Here is a 27,696-nt window from a genome sequence, read left to right on the forward strand (position 1 = left end):
ACATACAGTATACACTGGGCCAATCACAGCGAGTGATGTATTCTACTAATGAATACAAAGCCTGCTCGGATTGGCTGAGTCAGAGAGGTGGGCTGATGATGTCACAACCTCAGCCAATCCGAGCAGGCTTTGTATTCATTAGTAGAATACATTGCTCACCGTATATACTGTATACTGTATGTAGCCGAAGCTACCGTATTACCGCACATCCAGCGGTAACCATCTGATTTGGAATTTGATCCATATGATGACTGTCTTACAAATGTATCACAAGATGTCATTCATGAACTTATGATGTCAGAGGATGAATATGAGGATTTTGAAGGATTTTAAGTACCGGTAAGTCATAACCATTTCAATTAAAAAATCTGATGTTTTTAAATGGTGTTGCCTCGGAAGGGAAGTAGTCTTATACGGCGAGTATAGCCCAAAACCTATGTTTTAACTGGGAAATTAGGGGGGCGTCTTATACACCCAGTCGCCTTATACGCCGGAAAATACGGGTATATTTGTGACTTTTTGCTATTAAACATGTCCAGTAAAAATTTTAAAAAAAAATCAAATTTCGTCATAAATTTAGCCCAAAATTTATTTTGTTACGTCTGCTAAAAACAAAAATCCCAATACGTGTAACTTAAATGGTGTAAGTGAAAGTTATAGCATTTACAAATGGCGGTATAGATACTGGATTTTTTTTCTCTTACTAGTAATGGCGGGGATCAGCAATGTATAGCGGGGCTGCAGTGGTTATTCTGACACTGGGGAGAACTGACTTGGTGTCACTGACATCCCCAGTGACACCAATACAGTGATCAGTGCAAAAAAAAAAAACACAGACACTGTACTATTGGCACTGGGCAGGAAGGGGTTAACATGAGGGGCGATCATGTGTGCTGGGAGTGTTTTACATAGGGGGCCGTGTCAGTGTGCTTCACTGTAAGCACACTGCATTGGATGGCTGTGCTGTGCACACCCATCCAAAGCAGTGTGCCCGAGCTGACAGAGAGGAGAACTGTTAGTAAACAAAACAGTCCTACTCCCCATCAGAGATCGTTGGAAATAACCTGGCACCGGTGAGTAATCACTGGCCGGGACCCGGTGATTGACAGCTGCGGCCGCAAATGGCGGCGCAGGTAGGGCACGCGCCCCCTACTTGGAAATGCAATATCACACACACACATATATACACACACATACACACGTGATTTTTTACACCAGTGCCGCCCTGTAACAGTATCTCTGCTATAGGGCTGACGGGAAGCGGTTGAGGTGTACTACAATCTGTGCGCTCCAGTTTTAGTAAATCTCCCCCTTGGTATTCAAGGCTCTACTCTGTTGTCTGCAGAACAGGTTTTGTATTATAAACACTGCCACTCTGGAGTGAAACATCTGTTCTTTGTTTATGTGATAAATACAGGTTTATTCAGTAAAGCAGTGGGATAATTAGTAAATCAGAGCATCTAACCAACTGTTTACGGTTATAGGATCAGCAAAAGACAGACATATCCTTATTGCTTGCTATGGGTTACTGAGTAACGGAAGTGATCATCCTCTACCACAGTTCCTGGTTTAGATCTGGAATGGCATTTCAAGCACCAACTTGAAAATCTGGTATTGCGATGAACTTATAAACTGTATAAAGCCCCGTATACATGATCAGAATATCATACGAAAAATTACGCTATCATACGAATCTGATCATTAGTACACAGCAATCGTTCAAAAAATAAAAAATAGAAGGGACAAGCACGAAAATTTTTATTGTACGATTTTCATTTAACCAGTACAGTCGTCGGCCAAAAATAAAATACAAATACATTACCATTCTTCAGAATTTTTATTCCGCCAAGAATTGTCGTAACTTTAGTAACCTCTTCACTTTTGATATGAGACTAGCATGCCCAAAAAAAACGGACGATCAGTCATCTGATATTCTAAATGTGTATACGGGGCTTTACAGACATTGTACTTCAATTACCAGTTCATCAACTAAAACAAACAAAAGTAGACCGGAAGGCAGTGCCACTCTTTATATCCTTCTGCCACTACTAGGAAGGGACACTACTTTCAGTGTTAGCTAAACTGCATTTGGCAAAAAAACAAAAAACAAAACAAAAACAAAGAAACACATCATGGCATAATGCAGGAAATGTACTTATCTATCTTAAAATTTAATGAACAGGGATTAGAAAGATGCCAGATTACGTCAATTTAAAATTTTCATATTAAATATTGTTAATACTGTTATTTTAATTTGTTAAATTTAAACCTTAAATTGAATGCATAAGCACATGAACATTGTATCTAGTAACTACTTTATGAAGAAATACTTGCCTTGAACAGGTAGTTCACTTATTCTCCTGATATTACATGTCTCGTGGCTCAAGACCTTCACCTCTTCAGTAGTTTCCTAAAAGTAAAAAAAAAAGAAAAAAAAAAAAGAGGGTAATATTTACTTACATTTCATCTTCTGTACAAACTGAAGCCTTCTGTATACACACCGGTGTCTACAAAAATATAAATAAATAAGCTTCCATACTTTAAAATGGCGCTCCAGTCTCCACCCAAAAAAACTGCAATTTCGCAGCTACAGGTACTGTAGCTGCTGACTTTTACTATAAGGACACTTACCTGTCCAGGGATCCAGACCTGAGCTGATACTTCAATTGGCTTCGGGTGGAGGAGCTGGCATCTTGGGAAAGATGCCAGTTTCCTACTGCGCATGCACAAGCTGTGCAATTGGTCCCGCAGTCTTCTGGGACCTGTGCACCAGAAAGCTGTGGGGGGGAAAGAGGAGGGGCGAAAGATCGCTGCGGAGAACTTACTGAGAAGTGGGAGTGGGTACCTGTCAAAACTAGGTACCCGCTCCCCCCAACAAGTGCCAAATGTGGCAGTGGAGGGGGGGTGGGAGAAGGCAAACAAGTGGAACTTCCCCTTTTAGGTGAAATTCCGCTTTAACTCCATGTGTTACAGACATGAGGAGATTGCCACTTCTAGGAGTATCTGAGTAAATATCAAAGATTAAACAAAAAGTACAAACCGTATTTTATGGAAAATGGATGGCATTTGCTGCTTTAGCAAACTAAGTCAGGGTTTACACCTAAACACTAGCAGTATTCATGTTTGCTTTAGGCTTCATGCACACGTGTATACAAAAATGCTGCTTTTACAAGTGTACAGTTTTTCATGCCTCTAAAAGCACTTTTATTTAGCTTCTCTGGCCATGCACATCAGGCGTTTGGACCAGAATTTTAAAAAGCAGCATTTATAGACATTAAAAAACAAAACAAAAACACACCAAAACTTTGTTCAGAATATAGCTTATGAGCATAATTTGCACACATACACATGTAAATACACACGTATGAGAATAAATGTATTCCAATGGCCAAAAAAAAATAATATTCTGGCCATCAGAGTGCATAGATGCTCAACACAATACGAGCAAAAATGTGCCAAGTTCTAGCAAAAAAAATCCAGCATATTTGGGGCATAAATTCATACGCTCTTATGCATAAGGCCTTATGTGTCTGTCCCAGAGACAAGTCCACTTCAGTACTGAACTGGCAAATCACAGGATTAAAAGAAGTACATTTTAGACTTGCTTGGAAAACTTTTTCAAATTTAAAGTTCATGGTGAGATGTGGAAATGCTGTGGATATGATTTATTTCTTGTCATAAGGGTGTCTACCAGGGCTCTATTTCCCATGACTTTAGATTATTACTCAGTTCAGTTCATATGACAAATCATCAATTTCTTTTGCAAGGAGATTGCACGCTAATGTATGATTTGAGATTCTTGAAGAAACTAGAGCATCCAGAGAAAAACAAGTCTCGGTAAAGACAGCGTCCCTCATGGGAAAAATTCTGACCATTTACCCAGACACAGCTATACATGGATTTACATACCCTGGTGGAAGCAATAAAACGCCATACAATACTGGTGGCTATAGCTTAAGTTTTAAAATCTTGGAAATGTACTAGGGAGTAAGATGGATATTCTTAAGTTTTAATAGGGTGAAGCAGAGCAGCAAAATCATTTCAAAAGTATTTAAGCTACCCCACAAATAAGCAGCCTACATACATGGAGTAAACTCAATGAAAGGACTCACTTTGTGTGCACCGATCTCAGACATTGGATTCTTATTCTCTAGGTCTTCCAATGTGTCAGGCATGTTTAAATCCTCATCATTATTTAGAATTTGAGTTGTGTTACATCTTACTGAATTAACAGTTTGTGACAGTTTCTGTATACTGTTTACTATCTGGATATTGTGGTGAATCCCTCTCTGCACATGACATTGTTTGGGCTCAGCAAATAAAGGGGTGTGTGGCAGCTGCCTGCCAGAAGGGGCTATGTTGTCCACATCTTGAATTGAAAAAGAACTAAGTTGTTCAAATGACTCATCTCGAGGTTCTCGTGGCTCAAATCTTTGTGAGGGGAGCAGAGGTAGAACCCCAGGGCCTGGAGAGCGAGGAAGTTGGCGTCCAGTGTGTAAAATATTCCCAGGAGATGGGTAAGTTGAGGCCTTCAGTTTATATTGTTTTTTTACACGTTTTACTTCCGGGTCATTTTCCCTCTCTTTACACTTCAACTCTGCCAATTCCTTTAGAAGGTTTATGGCATCTTCTTCTCGAAGGGCAGTTTTAGAGCATTTCCAACCAGATGACCTCCTCTTGGTGTCAGGAAGAACCATCCCCTGCAATATACAAAGACATAAATCAGAAAGAAAGACCCTATAATAGTACTAGCCCAGTTGGTTTTTAAGGCACTTCAGCTTACTGGGACCTTTGATTTGTCCAATCTGTTTTAAGAATATTCAAGTTACTATATGTGGAACTTGCATGTTCATATTGTAGTCTTTTGAAAATGTAAACTACAGTATTTTTCAGGTTTCATTGATTTTGGCAAACAGCATCATTTAATAAGCCAAAGAGTAATAATAATAATAATGCAAAGAGTAACAAAAATATGCACAGCAGCATATGGCAACTAAATCCCAGTTCAGTGCTGTCAGATCAGTTATGTTTTTTTTGAATGGTTGCTGTGCATTACTGCCATCTGCACATCATCCCAGATCTCTGCATTTTTCCACTGATGAAGCCTGAAAATGCTGCAGAACATATACAGCTGACCAGTTTAAGAACATTCGAGAGCCCAAAAGCCTGCTCCTTAAGGGTTCATGTCAATGGGCATTTCTTTCCTGCATTTGAAACATATTTCAAGGGCAGACAAGCAAAATCTTATTGACTTTAATTGAGTAGGACACACAGACATCTAAGGGCTACGTTTCACTTGCTTTGCGTTGTTTCTTTGGATTCAGCATGTTCTATTGACGAGAGTCTGAAATGCAGGCAAAGCAGTTTGTTAGGAAATGCTGTGTATAAGAATACCTCCATTGACATCAGCCCATGAAGAACAGTCACCAGTGACAGCTCCCATCTTCCTGTAATATCAGGTTCCCTTTGAAGAGTCCACTTCAGTACCAAACTGGGACATCACAAGATTCAATGAAGTACATTTCTGACTGACAAGGAAAATGCACTCAAGCCTGGTCCAAGTGGAACAAAAATGCTAAGGAACAGATTACTTATTATGGGAGGTCTGCTAAGACATAATTTTCCATATTTGTAGACCATGGATGACTGGTCCCATTGATATCAGCATAAAAGCTTGCTGTCTAATGTCACTTGCAAAACCTACTGGCTTAGTTTGGTCACGGACACTAAACCTAACAGTCGCATTTAAGCTTCTTAAAAAATAGACAGACAGACACACACCTTCTTGCAGATAGTGTCCCTTGCAGGAGTTAAATGCAAGAACCTAACACACCACAGAAGATTTCTGACCACTTTGCCACCTACAGTAGACCTGCAGTATGTTGACACAGTATTCCATATGATTATAGTTCCTCCTGGAGTGAATCAAAATCCATAAATTATCTGGTTGGCATAGATGATACTTCAAAAATCCTAGGATTATCTCACGACGAAAATATGGGATAATTGATGTACTCACTTCATGGTAGTGTGAAATATTACAGTCTTTGCCATTCCAGTGTGTCAATAGCTTATAATATGCCAGTCGTTCGATTTCGCAGCTACTTCCATGTACATATGTGTGTACCTACTGTATATTTTGTTCTTTTTATGTGAGGCTTGTGATTTCTGGGTTACCTTGTTTTGTTTAATAAAATCTATTTCTGATATAAATAAGGAAAATATGGGATAGCTTGGAAACATTCTATCAAACATGGGAACCATAGGATCATTCAGCTTTTGGACTACCCAAAATCTTTTTGATACCTTTAAACACCTATAGCAAAATGCAGGACATGATATAGTACATAGTCCAATATGTTCCAAATTCTTAATTGAAGACTTCTTTAGTATGCTCTTACAGCTGTTATGATGAGTGTTTTCGACTGACACTATTCTATTACCCTTGTTTTACAATCTTATTCTTGCCTTTTCTGTTGCTATCCCCCTCTATTGTCTTTCTCTATTTTTTTTTTTTTTTTTAGAAAAATATAAATAAAAGATTTACCAATTTAATGCAAGCAAACATACATAATTATGCACTAAGAACAGGTCTGGACATTTTGGGGTTTATTTACTAAAGCTGGAGAGTCCAAAATCAGACTCCCTTCTGCATAGAAACCAATCAGCTTCTAACCTCAGCTTGTTCAATGAAGCTTTGGCAATGAAACCTGGAAGCTGATTGGTTTCTATGCAGAAGGGAGTCTGATTTTGGACTCTCCAGCTTTAGTAAATAAACCCCTTTAGGTCTTGCAGACGACTTGGCATGTGAAAAACACCAAAAGATCCTATGTATGACTAAAATGGATGTATTGCAGATTGTAAAACTTAAACCCTTCTTTGCAGTTTTTTTTTTATCCTGTAACTTGTATACTACTTTTAAACTCTAATAAAAGAGACAATTACAAAAGATATCCTGGGAGCATGACCAAAAAATATTTATATAGTTGATCCTTTGACTCACATTATTAAATCTGTCAAAATGTTGAGTTACCTTAGCAGCCTATGTACATATAAAATAAATAAGTATGTGTTTCAAAAATCTATAGTGAAACACAAAATATCGCGCTAGGTGCAAAAACTTAATTAAAAATGTAAGTGTACTTAATTAAAATGTAATTAAAAATGTAAAACTGTTAAAAATAAATATTTATAAATACTAATAAATATAAATATCAATGTCATACAATCCCTTGCTGCCACTCAAATCCACAAAAAATCATTGTGTAGGAGATAACTTTGAACAGTTCTCTCCTACACATTAATGATTTTTTGGGGTTTTTTTTGGCATATTGTTTGGATTAGATATATGTTATTTAACATTATCATATTAGTTTATCACTGATAAGTGTGTGCACCACTCTTTTCACTATCACTGTGTTATTTGTTTGCATATGTACATGTAAAGTCAATGAAAAACTCACTTTGTGTGCACTGATCTCAGACATCGGAATCTCATTCTCTAGGTCCTTCAAAGGGTTGGATATTTGTACTTCCTCTACATTACTTATAATTTCAGTTGTGTTATATAGAACCATGTTGTTGACAGCCTGGGACAGTCTCTGGAAGCTGCTGACATTCTTGACATTGGGTTGAATCTCCCTCAGTACATGCCATTGTTCAGGCTTAGTAGATAAAGGAGTGCGTGGCAGCTGCTTGCCAGAGAGGACTAGGTTGTCCATTTCTTTCACTGGAAGAGATGTTGATTGATTAAAAGAATCATCTCTGGGTTTTTGAGGCTCAAATTTCTGTGAGGGGAGAAGAGGCAGAACCCCAGCGCCAGGAGTGCGTGTAAGTTGGCGTCCAGTGTGTAAAATATTCCCAGGAGATGGATAAGCTGAGGCCCTGAGTTTATATTTGTTCTTTACACGTTTCACTTCAGGGTCATTTTCCCTCTCTTTACGCTTCAAGTCTGCAAATTCCTTTAGAAGGTTTATGGCATCCTCTTCCTGAAAGGCAGTTTTGGAGCCTTTCCAGCCAGACGACCTCCTTTTGGTGTCTGGAAGAGCCATCACCTACAAAACACAAAGATTTATTTTTAGAAAGGGCTATCCTGCGTTTGACAAGGGCAGAACAACCAATGTAGACTGTAGCTGACTATGTGCCAGAAAACATGCACTCACTTAACAATACAAAGACCCCAGAAAGTTAAAGTGTAACTAAAGGCAGAACTTTAAAAAAAATTTGGATAGAGGGGAGGGTTATAACCCATCAGTTGTTTTTGTCATGTGTGTTACATAAGGGAGATTTCCCTTCACTTACTGTTCTGTAGCCAAAACAAGAAGCAAGAAGAAATTCCTGGTTGTCACGAGAACTAGTGTCAACATTTCCCCTTTACTTCTGTCCTGATGTCAACCCAAAAGCAGAAGTCTGATCATTGGAGGAGAGAAGGCTAAGTTCCCAGCACAGCTAGAGAATCGACCACGCTGTGCTCTCATGCTTAGTATGGTCAGTTTTTGAATAGGAAAGCAAAGGGACTTCGCAGGAACACCAGGGATTTCACACAAAGGAAGCAATACAAAGAGAACAGACTTTCACGTACAGGTACATTTTACAGCAGGCCCTTATCAGGTCAGGAATATGAAATGTTGGCTATACATACTCTTTAAGCACTAGCTCATTTTTTTTTCATTAAGAAAGTTTTAGCATAATGTATGGTATGATAACAGCGTTACGCACATATAAGGATAACAGCATAATCAAAACATATCCATCAAAGGTTAAAACATCAATAAACAATCTCAGCATTCAATAATAACACAGCACAAACAAAATAACAAAGCTAAGATACATTACCAATTTACTATCAAAGCCAACGCTTTTTTAAAAAATGTTTTCTCCTTTAACCACTTGACAAGCGGGCTATAGCAGAATGACGGCTACAGCGCAGTCATCAGAACCATGCCTCCAGCGAGCTCTGTGGTCACTGTGCATACTTTTGCTTCCGCTGTGTGATGAGACACCTAGCTAATAGGTGGGAAGCCACACTTTCATCATTCACTGCAAGCACGGCTAGTAATACGCAGTCATGTCAGAGCTTACTGAGCTTCAAAGAGGGCAAATTGTTGATGCCACTTAGCTGGTGTCTCTGTAACTGAAGTTGCCTATTTGCCATGTTGCGAGGTACAGTAGCAAAGTTATGATGATGTAACAGTTTCCGGGAAAACATCACCTGATAAGCATATGTGCAGTCGACAGTCAACTGACCGAAAGAGACAAAAGGACATTGTGCAGGACTGTGAGCTGGAATAAGAAAACAACTGTTGCAAAAGTGACTGCAGAGCTCAATCTCAGTCTGCTGTTTGTAGTGATTCTTCTTTTCTGACTGATGGCCATCATTCATACACTGGGCGCTCTGGGATGCAGCAACTTTTCTTCTTTATTCAAGGCTATGTGTGCATTTAAGGTCGTATTAAACCTGGCTTACCGATCATTAGATGTTTTGGCTGCATTAGTTTTCTTTTTTTTTAGGATTTTTTTGTCCTGTTTTCACCTGGTGATCTGACCAGTAATGCACCTCCTGTATTAGTGACTCCATTCTGGATGAAGGAACACAGGGGGCACCTTTGGGCAGTAGCATTATCAGTCTGGGGGGACCCAAAGGCTCCCGCTGCTCTCATGAAAGCCTGTGAGAGCAGGGAGAGAGCGGAAAGAGGACCTGCAGCTGGGCACAGCTCTGGATTGATACAAAACTCAGGTAGGTGTAGGGACAGGGGTGAGAGGTACTAGTATTGGAATTTTTTCACCTTAGGGGCCTCTTTCAGATGGGGCGGGTCCATCAGCGTGATCTGCCTGCTCAGTGGGGGATCTCTCCGCTGAGCAGGCGGATGACAGGTCTTTGTCAACTCTGCTGCTGCAGAGCGGACACAGACACTGCCCGCTGAATTCAATGGGACAGTTGGATGGAAACGGACCGTCTGTCCATTTCCACCCAATTGTCATCCATTCTGATCTGCTGGACGGATGGGGAACAGATCCCCATCTGTCTATTCTTGGCATACAGGATAGGATCAGATGCCAGCGGACAACAGGCCACTGACACCCACCGGTTCATAGAAGTCTATGGATGGACCGACTGGGTTCACCTGAAAAAGGGACAGGCAGACCCCATTGGTCTGCACGTGTGAAAGGGGCCTAATGCAAAGAATGCATTAACCACTTGCCTACCGGCACTTTTACCCCCTTCATGCCCAGGCCAATTTTTAGCGTTTTCACACTATGAATGACAATTGTGCAGTCATGCAACACTGTACCCATATGAAATTTTTATTTATTTTATTTATTTATTTCAGGTACTGATATAGCACTGTCAATTTACACAGCGCTTTACATAGATATTGTACATCAGTCCCTAACCCTCAAGGGGCGTACAATCTAAGGTCTCTAACTCACATTCATATACAAGGGACAATTTTACACAGGAATCAATTAACCTACCAGCTTGTCTTTGGAGTGAGGGAGGAAAACGGAGCACCCGGAGGAAACCCACGCATGCACAGGGAGAACATGCAAACTCCAGGCAGGAGGTGCCATGGCTGGGATTCGAACCAACGACCCTAGTACTGCCAGGCGGAAGTGCTAACCATTTAGCCACTGTGCTTCCCAGATTTTATCATTTTTTTCATACAAATAGAGCTTTCTTTTGGTGGTATTTAATCACCACTAGGTGTTTTATTTTTTGCATTGTAAACAAAAAAAAGAGCAAAAAATTAAAATAAAAAATAAGCTTTTCTTTGTTTCTATTATAAAATTTTGCAAACAGGTAATTTTTGTCCTTCACTGATGTGCGTTGATGAGGCTGCACTGATAGGTAGCATTTATGGGCACTGATGAGGTGGCACGGATAGGCAAAACTGATAGGCTGCACTGATGAGGTGGCACTGGTGGGCATTGATGAGGAGGCACTGATGATGCTGCACTGATATGCAGCAATAATGGGCACAGATAGGCGGCACTGATGGGCAACACTGACGGGTGGTGCTGACTTTCGGCACTGATCATCAGTGCCGATCTGCTCTGTGACATTTACCGGTTATCGGCAGTACTTTCCTCACGCTGTGACAATATGAGGAAAGCGCTGCCGATAACCGGCAACTGTATTTACTTGGTGATCTGCTGTGTCATTGGACACAGCTGATCATGTGGTAAAAGGCTGCTGTGATTGGCCTTCTACCTCATCATGTGATCAGCTGTGTCCGTAAGACACAGCGATCATGGAGACCACTGGGGGTGTACGTTATGGGAAGACATCATATGACGCCCTCCCAGAACTGGACAACCGTGTACCCATCATTCAGCTACAGCGCGGCTGTGAAGTGGGTAAAGAATATGCAAACGCAACATTTCATATTTGTGATAAGTACCATTTACCTGTATGAAAAGGTATTCTGTTCTCTTTGTATTGCTCCCTTTGTGTGAAATAACTGGTGTACCTGCCAGTGCCTCTGCTTTCCTATTAAAAGCTGACCACACTCCCCTCTTCATCGTGGATCGGTTGCATTCAAGCAGTTAAAATAACCATACCGCATAAAGTCTTATATCACTGCAGGACATCTTTTGTGTCTTATGCAGAATACAATCCTCTCCTTTATTTGGGCCTAGAAGCGCCCCAGAGTATCACATCTTACCTTATATACCCACAAGACCGTGGGGTAGACTTGGAGGTCCCCAATATGTCAAAATGCTACATAGCGGCACCAATTTCCCAACTCACCCTGCTTTGTGCCACCAAAGATGTCCCCTTTGGGTACTCTTGGAGCTTCCCAGTTGTGTACCAATCCCCATGACGGCTCTTTTGTGGCTCTGCCCCTCATACCTCAACCCCCTTATGATTCATAGCTTACCTCCAGTTCACATCTACGAGTGTGCCGCTGCGGATCCACACAAAAATCCGTGCAGCCGCACCACCCGCAGAGACATGTGGACCTGCGGGTGGGTGCCATTAGTTCTAATGGCACTCCGCCCGCACTGGGAAACACAACCGTATTGGGAACCGAGATTGCCGTGCGGACTGCATTTTCCAAAGTAGTGCAGGGACTTACAGTTGTGTCCAAAATTATTCAACCCCCAATGCTGTAAAGGGGTTTAGGGACTATAGTGTACATTTGGAATTGTATTCAGAATCAAATCCTACAAGGACGTTGTAACTACCCAAATGCAACTAAAATGACATCAATTGTTTATGTAATACAGTAGTAAATGGTTCTTATGTGGTTTCTTCATTGCCACAATTATTCAACCCCTTAAAGACTACCACTCTGAAGAACAGAGGTTCATACAGGTGCTTTCCATCAGGTATTGAAAACACCTGTGGATGTCACCGAGCAGCAATCAAGCATAATAAGCACCAATTAGGCAGCTTTAAAATGACTGTGATACTCAGCTCCTTCTAGACATTTACTGGTGTGGTTACAAACATGGTGAAGGCAAGAGAATGGTCCAGGAAGACAAGAGAAGAGGTGATTTCTCTTCACAGGAAGGGCAATGGCTATAAGAAGATTGCAAAGATGTTAAACATACCAAGAGACACCTTAGGAAGCATCATTCGCAAATTCAAGGCAAAGGGCACTGTTGAAACGCTACCTGGTCGTGGCAGAAAGAAGATGCTGACTTCGACTGCTGTGCGCTACCTGAAGCGTAGAGTGGAGAGAAGTCCCCGTGTGACTGCTGAGGAACTGAGAAAAGATTTGTCAGATGTGGGTACAGAAGTTTCAGCCCAGACAATAAGACGCACACTGCGTAATGAAGGCCTCCGTGCCAGAACTCCCAGGCGTACCCCCTTGCTGTCTCCAAAGAATAAGAAGAGTCGACTGCAGTATGCCAAAAGCCATGTGGACAAACCACAAAAGTTGTGGGATAGTGTTCTGTGGACTGATGAAACAAAATTAGAACTGTTTGGGCCCATGGATCAACGCTATGTTTGGAGGAGGAAGAACAAGGCCTATGATGAAAAGAACACCTTGCCTACTGTGAAGCATGGTGGAGGGTCAATCATGCTTTGGGGCTGTTTTGCTTCTGCAGGTACAGGGAAGCTTCAGCGTGTGCAAGGTACCATGAATTCTCTTCAGTACCAGGAGATATTGGATGGAAACGTGATGCAGTCCGTCACACACCTGAGGCTTGGGAGACGTTGGACCTTTCAACAGGACAATGATCCCAAGCATACCTCCAAGTCCACTAGAGCATGGTTGCAGAGGAAAGGCTGGAACATTTTGGAGTGGCCATCGCAGTCACCAGACTTAAATCCGATTGAGAACCTCTGGTGGGACTTAAAGAAAGCAGTTGCAGTGCGCAAGCCTAAGAATGTGACTGAACTGGAGGCCTTTGCCCATGAAGAATGGGCGAAGATACCCGTAGATCGCTGCAAGACACTTGTGTCAAGCTATGCTTCACGTTTAAAAGCTGTTATAACTGTAAAAGGATGCTGTACTAAGTACTAAGATTGAATGTCACTTGGGGGTTGAATAAAACTGATAATGCTGTGAGCACAGAAAAGACATTTGTGGTTATTTCATTATAACTGTTATGTTATATTTGTCTGACCTACAAGTGCCTCTTTAATGTAAATGTAAGCAAGATGACTGAATGATCAAAAGCAATGTCAAACTGGCCAAAACACTCAATTTCAGTGGGGGTTGAATAATTTTGGACACAACTGTATTTCCTTGCGTGTCATGGGCATGGGAGTCCATTCAAATGAATGGGCTCTCGTGTCCGAGGAAAACGTGGCCCGCACGGCCGCATAGGTGTGAACTTAGGGTTACAAATCTGGGACTCAGTCCGCTATTCTGTCAACCTTATGTCCCCTTTTCTACCTCTTCTTCTGCTTTTCAGCAATCCTCTATACCGGCCTTTCTCAACCAGGGGGCCTTGAGGTTTCTTCAGGGGTGCCTTGGCAAAATGTCCAAAAATTGTCCTAAACTTGTATACAAGCCAGCGGGTGAAACAATCCTGCCTTTTAGTTATACAAAGCCACAGGTTTTCATTGTGCACCATTACGACCTTCTAGTCACCGGCCTCCTGACAACCAATGACATCATCAGTTGATAAGAAGGATGTCACCTGTCTGCACAGCATCCTAGTTTGACCCTCCCCCTGCCCCTCTCCATCAGTGCTGGGGTCACATTAGCACAGTGATGGAGAAAAACTGAGGGAGAAGAGAAACATTGGAATACTAGTCAGTACCATTGTGCAAAAGTGTATTTGCTTTGGAAGAATAAGTCACCTCTAATGTTTGGTGTCCTACGTGTATGGATGTTGCTGCGTTATATAACACTATTAGAATCATTTTTCACATTTTAGAATAGGGTGCCTTGGGACTGTCCATTTTAAAGGGTGCCTTGACTGACAAAGGGTTGAGAAACCCTACTCTAGACCCTCCAGGGCTAGAACAGCCAGGAGCTTTTAAATGATGGTCATCCCATGGCTTCATGCAGGTCCGCCACTTCCCCACCAATAGCTCCCACTGATGCCTCAACCAATCAGAGTGAGCGTACCCGGAGAACTGAGGCTCTCATGGACATGGCTGGATCTGGATGGGGCTCAGCTAAGTGTTGAGGGCAGCTACACACAGAAGGTGTTTTACCTTCATGCATAGAAGGATATAGAATGTCATCTGTATAGAATGCATGAAGGTAAAACACCTTGAGCCTTTAGAAGCACTTTAAGCCTCCGTCCATTCGGATGCAAAGAGCTGGTGACACAACAAAACATCAGAAGATGAACGTACACCTTTTCCTGCGACACGTCAGGGTGTCCCCGTGGGTCATAGTGCACTGCGACACGTCAGGGTGTTCCCGTGGGTCATAGCGCACTGCGACACGTCAGGGTGTTCCAGTGGGTCATAGTGCACTGCGACACGTCAGGGTGTTCCCGTGGGTCATAGTGCACTGCGACACGTCAGGGTGTTCCCGTGGGTCATAGTGCACTGCGACACGTCAGGGTGTTCCCGTGGGTCATAGTGCACTGCGACACGTCAGGGTGTTCCCGTGGGTCATAGTGCACTGCGACACGTCAGGGTGTTCCCGTGGGTCATAGCGCACTGCGACACGTCAGAGCTTTTTTGTGATGCAATTTTAAAATGAATAGCACACTGCAGAGCACTAACACAGAGCACACATCACTGCAACACAGACATGTGAATGGAGCCTAGAATGCACAAAGCTTGTCTTCATTGTGTGAACTACTGATCCCATCATTCCACCGTGTCATAGGCAGATACAGGGGCAGACTTGTTTGAAGTCCAGCCTGGGTGACAACCATTGCTGTCTATACATCTCATGAAGCAGGGCATGTAGGCAGGGTGAGAGGGGTGATATTCCCAGGGATAATAAAGGATCAGGATAAACCTGTTAAAAGAAAACTAATGCAGCCATCACATCTGGGGACCAGTAAGGTGCAATATATGACATTTCTGAGGCAATGTAAAGCTCCTGACAGTGTCTTTATGGCTGTGTGCCATCCTGTACAGGGGACAACCACATCTCTGGAAAGGGGTGTCACAGGGACAGGAAGTGAGGGAACATTCTTCCCCAGTGGGGTCACACACCCAAGACAGAATACACTTGGTGTCGGCTGTATCCTCCTACTACTCTTCAGTCCATTGTCAGCAAATGAATGACCCCAGACTACTGAACGTCAGACAAAGCCGGGAGAAAGAACGTAAACAATCGGGACACGTACACCATCACACTCCTCACCCGTTTAAAAAATGTCCAGCTCCCAGTTGAATCCTCCCGCGTACCTTCCCCTTCCGCTCCAGGAGGTCACATGACACAATCACTTCACTGGTTAGCAAGAGCGTCTGGTTGCAGACTGGAGCTCCACTTCGACAGGAAACATGTGACCTCCACTCCACCTTTTTTTTTCAAAAAAGAACTTTAATATTACAAATAACCAATTGCCGCAGACTGGAGCTCCACGCGATAGGAAACATGTGACCTCCACTCCACCATTTTTGAAAAAGATGTGTAACAACCAATAAACACATCTCGAGGACGTGAAGGTCACATGTTTCCTGTCGAGTGGAGCTCCAGTCTGCAGCCATTGGTTGTTTGTAACATTAAAGTTTATTTTTTAAAAAGTGCAGTGGAGGTCACATGTTTCCTGTAGAGTGGAGCTCCAGCCTGCGGCCATTGTTTTTTTTTGTTACATTAAAGTTCATGTAAAAAAAAGTGGACTGGAGGTCACATGTTTTATGTCAAATATGGAGCTCCAGTCTGCGGCCAGAACCCTGGCACGAGCTAGCAGACGAGTGCTGCAGGGGGCGTGGCATTGGTTACTAAGGACGCCGTTGCTAAGGATGCCACATCCCTAGCAACCAAAAGCTGAGTTCACTAACAGCTGAAAATTCAGCTTTTTTTCTTCGAAGCACTAAAATAATTTTTTTTTCCATTTTCTTTACAGACCCATCGAACCTTCTTCACACACACGAGCATTGGAATAGTGAAATAGACTGGGTGGCAGATACATTTCCCTGCTGTTACATGGATAGCAAAACATCAAACTGACAGCGATTTAACCTATCTGTACTATATCCTAAAAAAAAATAAGAATTACAATGTTTTGTTTTTGCCTAGAACAAATATTCTTTGAACACTGGGCAGAAAAGCTTTTATTTGAATATATTCAATAATAGCCAAAAAGGATATAAATCCACTCTGTGTGCACCAAATGCCTTTGCAAACCCATATATTACCTTGTAAAAGTAGCAATGATACCATCACAGTGCTGTACACAGAAGAGAGATGTAGGATTGGACCCCCAGTCTCCACCCACTATAGGCTGCCTGCAAAAAACAATGGGAGGGGGCGGAGACAAGACCAGTCACAATGCAGGAGAGAGAGTAGCAGTGACCAGTCTATATTACAGGAAGCTCCTGTGCAGAGACAAAGTTGAACACTGAATTACTGCATAGATCTGGAATAAATACAAAGATTCAAGGAAGGATACACATGACTCTTGTATTAGTCAATATTTGCTGATGCCAGAGTTCAGCTTTAATTTTATAGTATATTCAAATTTAACAGAACCCTGACAATAAACCCTTAGCACGTACCCTGCACAGAGGCAAAGTTTCATTCTGGACCACTGAACTATATGGACATTTAGCTTTCTGAGCACCAACAACGGATGTAAGTTCTATGCAAGCCGCATTGAATGTAGATTCCCCTAGGCTCCAAAGGTAGAGGGACCTGAGCTTTGACTTACAGGGGATGATTTACTAAAACCGGGGAGTTGCAAAATCTGATGCAGCTCTGCATAGAAACCAATCAGCATCCGGGTTTTATTGTCAAAGCTTAATTGAACAAGTTGAAGTTAGAAGCTGATTGGCTACCATACGCAGCTGCACCAGATTTTGCACTCTCCAGTTTTAGTAAATTTACTCCCAAAGCGTATGTTGTTTCACAAGCTGATGATGGGAAACTAAAATGGATGAACTGGGTTACATTCTGGAGCAATAAAACAGTATTGGATGGACTATTTTAGCAACTCAATCTTTTGCTTTCAGATTTATAATATTCTTCTTTTCCCATAAGTAACACTGACTCTGACAGCACATTCATCTGACCATCACAATTTAAACATTTCAGGGCTGTTTTAGCACAGCTTACTCATTCTAGCTGGGTGATTGCAATTTTTGCTCCTTGTGATTTGCTTTTACAGTAGAACTAAAAGCAAAACGTTTTTGCTTTGGATAGAATGGAGAGGGATTCGAACCCTTGTCAGTTTTAATTGCTGCAATATCACCCTATTTGTCCTGTTTAACATTGAACAAATATGCTGTTACACAGTTAATATTTATGTTAATGTTCATGAGAATTCATATAGTTTATTTTTTTGTACCATTTCCTATGGACATTTCTATAATTACTAATGCTGCCATCCAGTGGTCTTATTTGGTAATGCATTTGTTTTTCATGTTGCCTCCCTGAGATCTATGACACAATTCCTTTGTATATGAAGCTCCTCCCTTCTTCTTGAGTTCAGCACTTCCTGTGTCATGGAGGCAGCTAACAGACCACATGTAACAGGGAGACATGTATTCTGCATAGTACGCTACAGAAAGTATCATCTTTTGACCGCATAATACTGGAAACCATTCATTCTGCTGTATCCTGTTGTCACATGTACAGAATAAAGCAACTTCTGGATGAACACAGTATTGGTGAGTTCAAGCTATCTGATAAGGATTGTCCACAGTGATTATATCCGCTTATACAGGCTAGGCAGAGAGGTCTCACAAGGGATAAATCGCTATCACAACAATCTGAGTCAGAATAACAAAAGTAAAAGAAAATCCTAAACTTTGGATTGACACCAGAAGAATCATAGAGGGGAAATCTTCCAATTGACACTAGTTCTGGTGACACCTTGGGATTCCCTAACTTTGGAGGAACTTCCTCTCACTTCCTGTTTTGGGTATGGGACAAGAAGTGAATGGAAATCACCCCAATGGCACAAAAAAAAACTGTCAGAGGTATAACCCTCCCTTACCCTATCCAAAATGGGAAAAAGGGTTTTTTTTTTTAGTTCTAATTTAACCACTTGCCCTCCAGAGGATTTACCCCCTGTTCTGTCTCTCCAATCTAAGCATTGATAGTGTGATCTCTGTAATTTACAGTTGTGATAAGATAGTGATAACTCCAATCTTAGTTGAATAACACAGGCAGTGACTCAATCCAGAAGACATCTTATAGATCTTGTGAAGTTTATTCCATAAACGGAGAGAATCTTACAACAATGAACATCGGATAGGTCAAAAGATCATAGTGTGATCTGCTTCATGACATGAGGTTTGAAGCTGAAATACCTTACTGAGAAAAGGGGTGGGCTAGCTATACAGCATGAACTAAACCAGAGGAAAGGGAGGAGCAGAGACAATATACAAAGAACACTTAAAAGCATATGACAGTCATGTGTTTTACATGACACCCCCTTCTTAACCAGGCCTTTTTTTACGATATGGCGCTGTGTTATTTTAACTGACAATTGCGCGGTCATACAATGCTGCACCCAAATGAAATTTATGTCCTCTGTTTCCCACAAATGGAGCTTTCTTTTGGTGGTATTTGATCACCTCTGTGGTTTTTATTTTGTGCGCTATAAACAAAAAAAGACCGACAATTTTGAAAAAAAAAATATTTTTGACTTTTTGTTATAAAACATGTCAAATACAAAAATTAAAAAAATTAAATTTCTTCATAAATTTAAGCCAAAGTGTATTCTGCTACATGTCTTTGCTAAAAAATAAATTCCAATATGTGTAAATTAGTTTACGTGAAAGTTCTATCATCTACAACTGGCAGTATATATATACTGGGATTTTTATTTATTTATTTTTATACTAGTAATGGTGGCGATCAGCGACTTATAGCGGGACTGTGGGGGGCATTCTGACACTGGGGTGGAACTGACTAACTGCCACTGACACTAATACAGTGATCAGTGTTAATAAAAAGCAATGACACTGTACTAATGGCACTGAGCAGGAAGAGGTTAACATGTGGGGCGATCAAAGGGTTAACTGTGCTGTGTATTTTTTACTGTGTAAGCACACTGCTTTGTAGTGCTCTGCTATGCAGAGCACTACAAAGCAGCATGCTGGTGCTGATAGGAGAGATCTGTATTGTTTACATACAAACCTCTCTCGTCACTGTTCCTCGGCGATTGCTAGGTGCCGGAGAGGAATCTCCGTCCGGGACCCGGTGATCGACAGCTGTAGCTGCCAATGGCGTGTGCGCCTCCTACCCGGAAATGCAAAGTCACGTATATATACGTGATTTTGTGCAGCCCTGCCGCCATGTAGCAGTAGTTCTGCTTTAGGGTTATGGGGAAACGGTTAAGTAAAGCTTATGGCAGAAGGCATGCTGGTAGTTTAGGGGCCTTAGAGTGAATTAGGGACCTTAGATTGTAAGCTCACTGAGGGCAGGGACTGATGTGAATGAACAAAATATATGTAAAGTGCTGCGTAAATTCATGGCACTATACAAGTACCAATAATAAAGAAAATAAATGCACCCCCACATTAGTGATGCAGCTTTGGTGCTTTTTGTTAGCGAAGTAGTTCCTCATTTTTTCACTAGATGTCACTGTAGTTGCATCTCTGAGGATGGCAGTATGCCTTACTGGTATAGAAAATGACTTTACATTCTGTTAGCTTTATATGTCCCTTCATGTGTGCTTTATAACCAGAGCTGCATTACACATAATATAGCTTCATAAATGGGAGTTAGAAACAAATTCCACCATTCTTTAGGGTCAGTCCACACATTTTTTTAAAATTGTGTGCGTAACAGTTAGGAACCTCTGATAGGCTTTTAATATTTATTTATTTCAGGTACTTATATAGCGCCGTCAATTTATGCAGCACTTTACATATATATTGTACATTCACATCAGTCCCTAACCCTCAAGGGGAGTACAATCTAAGGTCCCTAACTCACATTCATACATACACATACTAGGGACAATTTAGACAGGAGCCAATTAGCCTACCTTCCTGTCTTTGGAGTGTGGGAGGAAACCGGAGTACCCTGTTGCTGTCTGTGTCTCTGTTGGGAAGATTGGCCTTTTTTTTTGTTCTAGTGACCATTGGCAGGGTGTTGCTAGGATTGTAAAAGATCTGGTCGTGCACTTAGCATGTCTTGAGATTGCACACTGCAAATAGTGGGACAGGGCTATAGTTAGCAGGACCTAAGCCTACATGCTTTACACACAGCACACGTATGCCACGTAATATGCCACTAAGAGAGACTTCAGCTTAATCATTAATAGTGTACAACTTTGCAGGGAGTGTGTGCAAGCAGAGAGACTTGGGAGTGTCCACAGCTCCCATCCAAGCCACACTGACCCCAGGGGCTGAAAGCAGAAGCAGTGTGACAACTGCGTGGGCTGGAGGATATTAGGATCCAACACTCCTAGAAGTGTCACATTCCTATTCATTCTGCAGGGTTTATACTGTAAATAAAGCAGCAACTATCTTTTAAAAAAAAAATATATAGCACTTGTGTATCTATATTACTTATTTTAACCACTTGCCCTCCTGAGGATTTACCCCCCTTCATGAATAGGCCATTTTTTGCGTTACGGTGCTGCATTACTTTAACTGACAATTGCGCGGTCATGCAACACTGCACCCAAATGAAATTATGTCCTTTTTTTCCCACGAATTGAGCTTTCTTTTGGTGGTATTTGATTGCCTCTGCGTTTTAATTCCTTGCGCTATAAAAAAAAAGACCGACAATTTTGAGAAAAAAATAACAATATATTTACTTTTTGCTATTAAACATGTCTAGTAAAAAAAATTAACAAATCAAATTTCTTCATAAATTTAGGCCAAAATGTATTCTGCGACATGTCTTTGCTAAGAAAAAATCCCAATATGTGTAAATTAATTGGTTTAAGTTTAATTTTATAGCGTTTACAAAAGACGGTATATATACTGGGATTTAAAAAAAACATTTACTAGTAATGACGGCGATCAGTGACTATAGCGGGACTGCGGGATTGTGGCGGGCATTCTGACCCTGGGGGGAACTGACTTGGTGTCACTGACATCCCCAGTGAGACCAATACAGGAATCAGTGCTAAAAAAAAAGCACTGACACTGTACTAATGACACTGGGCAGGAAGGGGGTTAACATGAGGGTGATCAAAGGGTTAACTGTGTGCTGCTTTACTATGTGCCGTGTCCGCGTGCTTTACTGTAAGCACAGCCATGCAAAGCAGTGTGCACAAGCTGACAAGGAGGAGAACTGTCTTGTTTACAAACAGTTCTCCCTGTCTGAGATGCTTGGCAATCAACCCAGTGATTGACAGCCGTGGCCGCGAATGGCAAATAGAGCTTTCTTTTGGAGGGATTTGATCACCTTTGCGGTTTTTTATTTTTTGCGCTATAAAAAAAAAGAACTTTGAGAATAAAAACAATATTTTTGACTTTTATTTAAAAGTTTTTATTGATTTTATTGATTTTTTATTTTAAAAATCTAATTTCGATATAATTTAGGCCAAAATGTATTCTGCTACATCTTTGCTAAAACAAATCCCAAAAAAAATCCCAATATGTGTAAATTAATTGGTTTACGTGAAAGTTATAGCGTTTACAAATGGCAGTATATATACTGGGGTTTTTTTAATTTTATTTTTACTAGCGACTAATAAAAAGCACTGACACTATACTAATGGCACTGGGTAGGAAGGGGTTAACGTGGGGCGATCAAAGGGTTAACTGCGTGCCGTTGTACTGTGGGTTGTGTTAGTGCTTTCAACTGTAAGCACACTGCTTTATATGGCTGTGCTATGCACAGCCATACAAAGCAGTGTGCAGGAGCGGACGGGAGAGATCTGTATTGTTTACATATAGTTCTCTCCCTCCGTCGGTAATGTTCCTCGATCACCGGAAGCAAGTAACCACCGGCCGGGACCCGGTGATTGAAAGGCTGCAAATAGCGGCTAAAGTGCACGCGCCCCCTACCCGGAAACGCAAAATCATGTATATATACGTGTTTTTGCGCACCCCTGCCACCCTGTAGCAGTATTTCTACTATAGAGCAGGGGGGAAGCAGATAAAATATCACCAAAACATTAAAAAAAAGTTTTCAAATCCCCCAGTTGACCAATTGCATAAAGCACTCAGTCCCATTCTGTGTTCTTTTTAAATCTGGCTGTACCCCAAGCCGAAGCCCAATTTGTGGGCTTTCCTATAAGGGAATACATCCAGCACTGTAAGAATCAAAGGGGTTGATTTACTAAAAGCAAATAGACTGTGCACTTTGCAAGTGTAGTTGAACTTTGTAGGGCATTTGCTCCAGAGCTTAGTAAATGAGATGAAGGTTCACTTAGCAAAGGATAGCCAATCACATGCAAGGAAAATTATAGCATTTTTGCTTGCACATGATTAGGTGATGCCAGTCATCAGAGTTTCCCCTCATTTACTAAGCTCTGGAGCACACTGCACTTGCAAAGTGCACAGCCTTTAGTAAATCAACCCCACAGTGCCTGTCTTTACTCTTTCAGTAAAAGGGATGTTCCAGATTATCTTGTATAGGACTCCTGTTCCCTGCAAGGACTGCACAAAAATATGGAAACACTACATGATCAGCAGGTGACAAAGTGAACATGAAACATGTCGCCAAAGTGGAAATTATGTAACATTATTTTGCTTCCGCTGTGTGATGAGACACCTAGCTAAGAGGGGAAAAGCCTCACTTTCGTCATTCATTGTGTGCGCTGCTTTTAATATGGAGCCATGTCAGAACTTACTGAGCTTCAAAGAGGGCAAAATGTTGGTGCTGCTTAGCTGGTGCCCGTGACACGAGGTACAGTAATAAAGGGTATGACAACATATAGTTTCCGGGAAAACGTCGCCTGATAAGTATAAGTGCGGTCGAATTGGTCAGCTGACCGAAAGATACAAAAGAACATTCTGCAGGATTGTGACCGGAATAAGAAAACAACTGCTGCAAAAGTGACTTCAGAACTCAATCTCAGTCTTCACAGGAGAGGAGACATTTTATGGCTAGTTACGTGTTTTTTTCACAATTTGTATTTTATTGAGTTTTATAAAATGCACAAAACAATTCAGTGCAAAAGCACCCACAAAATAAAAACTCTAAAAAAAAATTAAGAGTTGTTCATAAAACCAAATAAACTATCAATCAGCAATATGTATAGAGATTACAGCAGTGGACGGACCCATATGTAGGCCCAGGTCAATAACGCAGGTGATATATACAATTGTTAAGTATGAGGCCTTAGAACAGCAAGAGGCGCACTCCACATATCAGGAATAAATCCGAGTTGGGGGTTCACCAAGTCTGAAAAACTATTTCCAGGCTAACAGGTATATGAACAACTGTTAGAAATTCTGTATAAAGCCCTACAGAACAGGCAGTGCACAGTCCACATGTGCTTTTCAACTTCACTGCAAACAGGAAACTTTATATTAGAGAAAAGTCATGGAGTATACTGTACCATAGATGCAGATACAAATTTCTAAACACTGCCATCTACTGGTTGAAGAATGTATCTCTACTAAATACTGATGTAGTTGTTGTACAGAATACAGAAAGACTATGTACCAACAACAATTAAGCTACTGTGTTGGGGATTTCCAGCCACATTGACCAAACTTTATTGAATTTTGATGGACACCCTCTACTTTTGTAAGTGACCCTGTATAATGGAAGAGCAGAATTCACCAAAGATTTCCAAGTGGCTAAAGTTGGGGGTAAAGAAGATTTCTATTTTAATACAGCTGTTTTCCTTCCATAAATCAGTACTACTCCAAGCAATATTTTAGCGGTCCTTCTTGGGGCCAGGGGTTCCACAAGTCCCACAAAGTAATACAGCATAACTTGGGGCACTCAAGTAGCTGTTATCTCGAATATAAATTGAAGGATCTGGGACCAGCATACTCTATCAGGACACGTCCAAAAGATATATACAAATTCTGCATGTATGAAAGAGCATCAGGTTAGTTAAGACTTAGCTGGAATTCTACTTTAATTATTTGGGTCATTACAACAGAACACAAAATATGCAGCTTGCAACAAATGTTGGGTAATATTGTACATTGGCCTAAATTGCAACACAAGTATCTGTAACATAAAAATGTTTGCGTTCAACAATTTAGTTGCTTTGTAATAGCACACACTGAGATTGTTCTGTCTCACTTATTTACATTTTGTCTGTATTGTACTGAATTGCATCATCCGGTTACTATTGTTCTATAGGATGCTGATATCTAGAGGAGGTTTTGAGCCACTACATTTTATTTACTATGTTGTTTGGTATATGCCTCTGTCCTTCCCTCCTGTTTAATGCTAGTTAGTTCCATCCTAGTTAGACCCTCCCTGTTTCTTCCAAGTTCCCTCAGGTGTTAGTTCTAGTGCAGCTCTGCATGGAAACCAATCAGGTTCCAGGATTTATTGTCAAAGCTTAACCTCCCTGGCGGTATGATCATGTCAGGAATTTTGTGCTGAAAGCGGTACCATTTTTTTGCATGGAAATATGTAGTTTTTAATTGTAGGCTGTAATTTTTAGGAATAACTCACTGAAATCTATCCGAAAAAGAGTCTATTAAACATTCCGGATATGATAAAACTTGAAACACGAAATCATAAATTATAATTTAATAAATAATCATAAAAAATAATAATATAATAATAAATTTAATTCAATAATATAATCAAATCAAAAACACTGAAATTTGAAATACAGAGGCAAATTCGCACATCGCTGAGCAAAGTCGCAAAATCGTTTTCAGTGTCTGATGACGAATTTCCCCACAAATCATTATCACTCAATTCTGCAAGTGGTTCTAATTTACTATCGCTCTTCTAAAACCGCTTTTGACGTAAAGGGATGCTTTTTGGCCGCCATGGACTTTTCTAAGTTTCCAGGAAGAAAGAACAGTCAAAATGCAGGCAGGGCGCAGGACAAAGCAGTGGGGACAAAATGTATGTGAAATGCAGTGAAACAGCAATGACAGCAAAAATGTCATTTTTTAAAAATTTCAAATTTCCCGCCGGTTCCGCCGCCCGAACGTTCCGACGTCACGGGGACCGGAACACGGAAGCCAGATGCCGGCATCCGCCGGAGGAGATGGACGGGGACACTGCAGGGGACCCATCGTGGGAGCGAAGGACAAGGTAAGTGCTGCAGGGACCCCCAGAGAACGCTGCATGGTAAGCCCGAGTGTAGCTCGGGGTTACCGTTCTTGGTATAGAAATTCTACCCCGAGCTACACTCGGGAACACCGCCAAGGAGGTTAATTGAACAAGCTGAAGTTAGAAGCTGATTGGCTACCATGTACAGCTGCACCAGATTTTGCACTCTCCAGTTTTAGTAAATCAACCCCATTGTCTTCTTACACTTAAAAAGACTAGAAAAAAATCCTCTGTACAGCAATTATGTGAAATAAAATAGTTGGGTGGGGATTCTACTTCTGTTTTGTTTTTTTTTTTTAGAGGTTGAGATGTCTGTGGATGGTGCCAAGTCAGCAGGTGACCATACTGTCCGGACAGACAAGGTCTAAGAAGGTATGTCAATGCATAAAGTGGCATTTGAAACAGAACAGAGATACCATGTAGTTTAGTAAGTCTGTTCATTTTTCTTGTGTGCTTACCATCGTTGCTGTACTATAATGTATATGTGTACTTCTAAAATGGTTGGGCACTTATTTTGTTTTTGTAGCGTCCTCCTCTATTTAGGCTGCTAGGATAAATTTAGTTTTTCGTTTCACTGTTGTGCATGGAGCAGTGATCTATGGGTTTTGTCTGTTCAGGGTTTCCTGAGCTGGGACTTTGATTTCTCTCATCTGCTTACGAAAGAAGCTTCCAGAATGCAGGGCAGGGAAAGTCATATAGCCAGCATGAATATTTATGATGCTCCAGATACTCCCAGAAAGGATGAGTCCAGAAGGTGGATGGGGAGGTGGAAAATGTTAGAATGGCCTGAGCAGAGTGTTGTTTCCACTCCAAGGAAGGCTCCAGTACCCCTGGGGCTGCTGCCCCTGGGAGAGAGCTACTGAAAAGACATTGCAGTCTGGCCTCAGCAGGAGCTGGACTGAGGGCCTGGAGGAGATGTCTAATGGACTTTTTTCCTGGAAGGTATTGTCCTGAAGTCCTGGTCTGGAGAAGGATCTTTAATCTCCCTCACTGAGGACTTACCTGTGGATGCTGGGTGGCAGACAGCTCCCAGGACATTGTAAGTAAGACCTGATTTAGTTATGTAGCATGCACCTGCTCTTGAAAGAATTGTTTATTTTTTCTACTAAGAGGTTTGTACTCCCATTGAGTGCTAATTCCATTTTATAGTATCCTTTGACCCTAAACCCCTCTCTTTTTCTACTTATTTGTCAATGAATTCTAAAAAAAAATACAAAAATAAAGTCATCCCCTAGACTGACCCTGAATTATTAGTGTGCAGGGAACTGTGCGTGTGACGGGAAGCCTCCATACCAAGACTAGACTAGACCTGGGCATATTCTCAGCATCCCCTCCAGCTGCATTTTTTGGGGGGATTCAATACACAAAGGCCGGTATGTCTCAAGGAGCTATCCTTTGTCCCTGTACTTTTCTTTCTTCTCTCTCCTTATTTACAGTCCCTAATCTTATCCCTGCCTAAACTGTCATTCCCTGTGGTGACACTGGTAAATTGTCCCGGAAAACACACATTCCCAAATAGACAACTGCTAGTCTACTATATCAGTGGTCGGACTGTACTAATCAGAGTAAAGGATCCCACTTCTAAGCAGAGCTATTAAGCAGAAATTCTTTTTTTCAATTGTGTTTTAGCCCTGTTCTCTCTCCTCTCCTTCCAACACAATGAAATTGACAGCTCCAGCTAGATGCTATGTTTATGTATGAGAAATGCCAAACCACATCATCCTTGTTGGCTGACTGCTGCTGAAGGTGGGAGAGCCCTCTGGAGGACTGGAACACATCAAAGGCATTTACCAAAAGTGTGCAAATGAGGCAAAACAGTATGAGCTGCTATGGCCTCATCCACCATATATACACATTTAAGAAAACTGCTCATGGCTATCAACAAATGTCCTCATATAAATAAACTGGAATCAGAGGCTATATGGTGACTTAAATGGAATCAAGAATCATTACAGGAATACTCCACCCTTTAGCAATAAAATAATGT

At 41.3% G+C, this 27,696-nt stretch overlaps 1 protein-coding gene across 2 annotated transcripts in view; it reads right to left on the reverse strand.

Annotated features, from left to right (window-relative positions):
• LOC149457913 (uncharacterized) overlaps positions 1–15,802 on the reverse strand; it is a 29,255-nt gene extending 13,453 nt beyond the window's left edge. For both annotated transcript variants that reach the window (XM_089682955.1, XM_089682954.1), the window contains exons 1-4: positions 15,738–15,802; positions 7,464–8,054; positions 4,113–4,700; positions 2,335–2,410 (exon numbers count right to left, since the gene is read on the reverse strand). In XM_089682955.1, the coding sequence (XP_089539081.1) occupies positions 2,335–2,410; positions 4,113–4,700; positions 7,464–8,051 (1,252 nt within the window). In that variant the 5' untranslated portion in view covers positions 8,052–8,054; positions 15,738–15,802. The remainder of the gene's footprint in view (positions 1–2,334; positions 2,411–4,112; positions 4,701–7,463; positions 8,055–15,737) is intronic.
• Positions 15,803–27,696: the final 11,894 nt, after the last annotated feature.

The sequence above is a fragment of the Staurois parvus genome, unplaced genomic scaffold (assembly GCF_062004578.1).
Source record: "Staurois parvus isolate SC_StPar_1 unplaced genomic scaffold, SC_StPar_1.0 ptg000299l, whole genome shotgun sequence".
Taxonomy (NCBI): Eukaryota; Metazoa; Chordata; class Amphibia; order Anura; family Ranidae; genus Staurois; species Staurois parvus.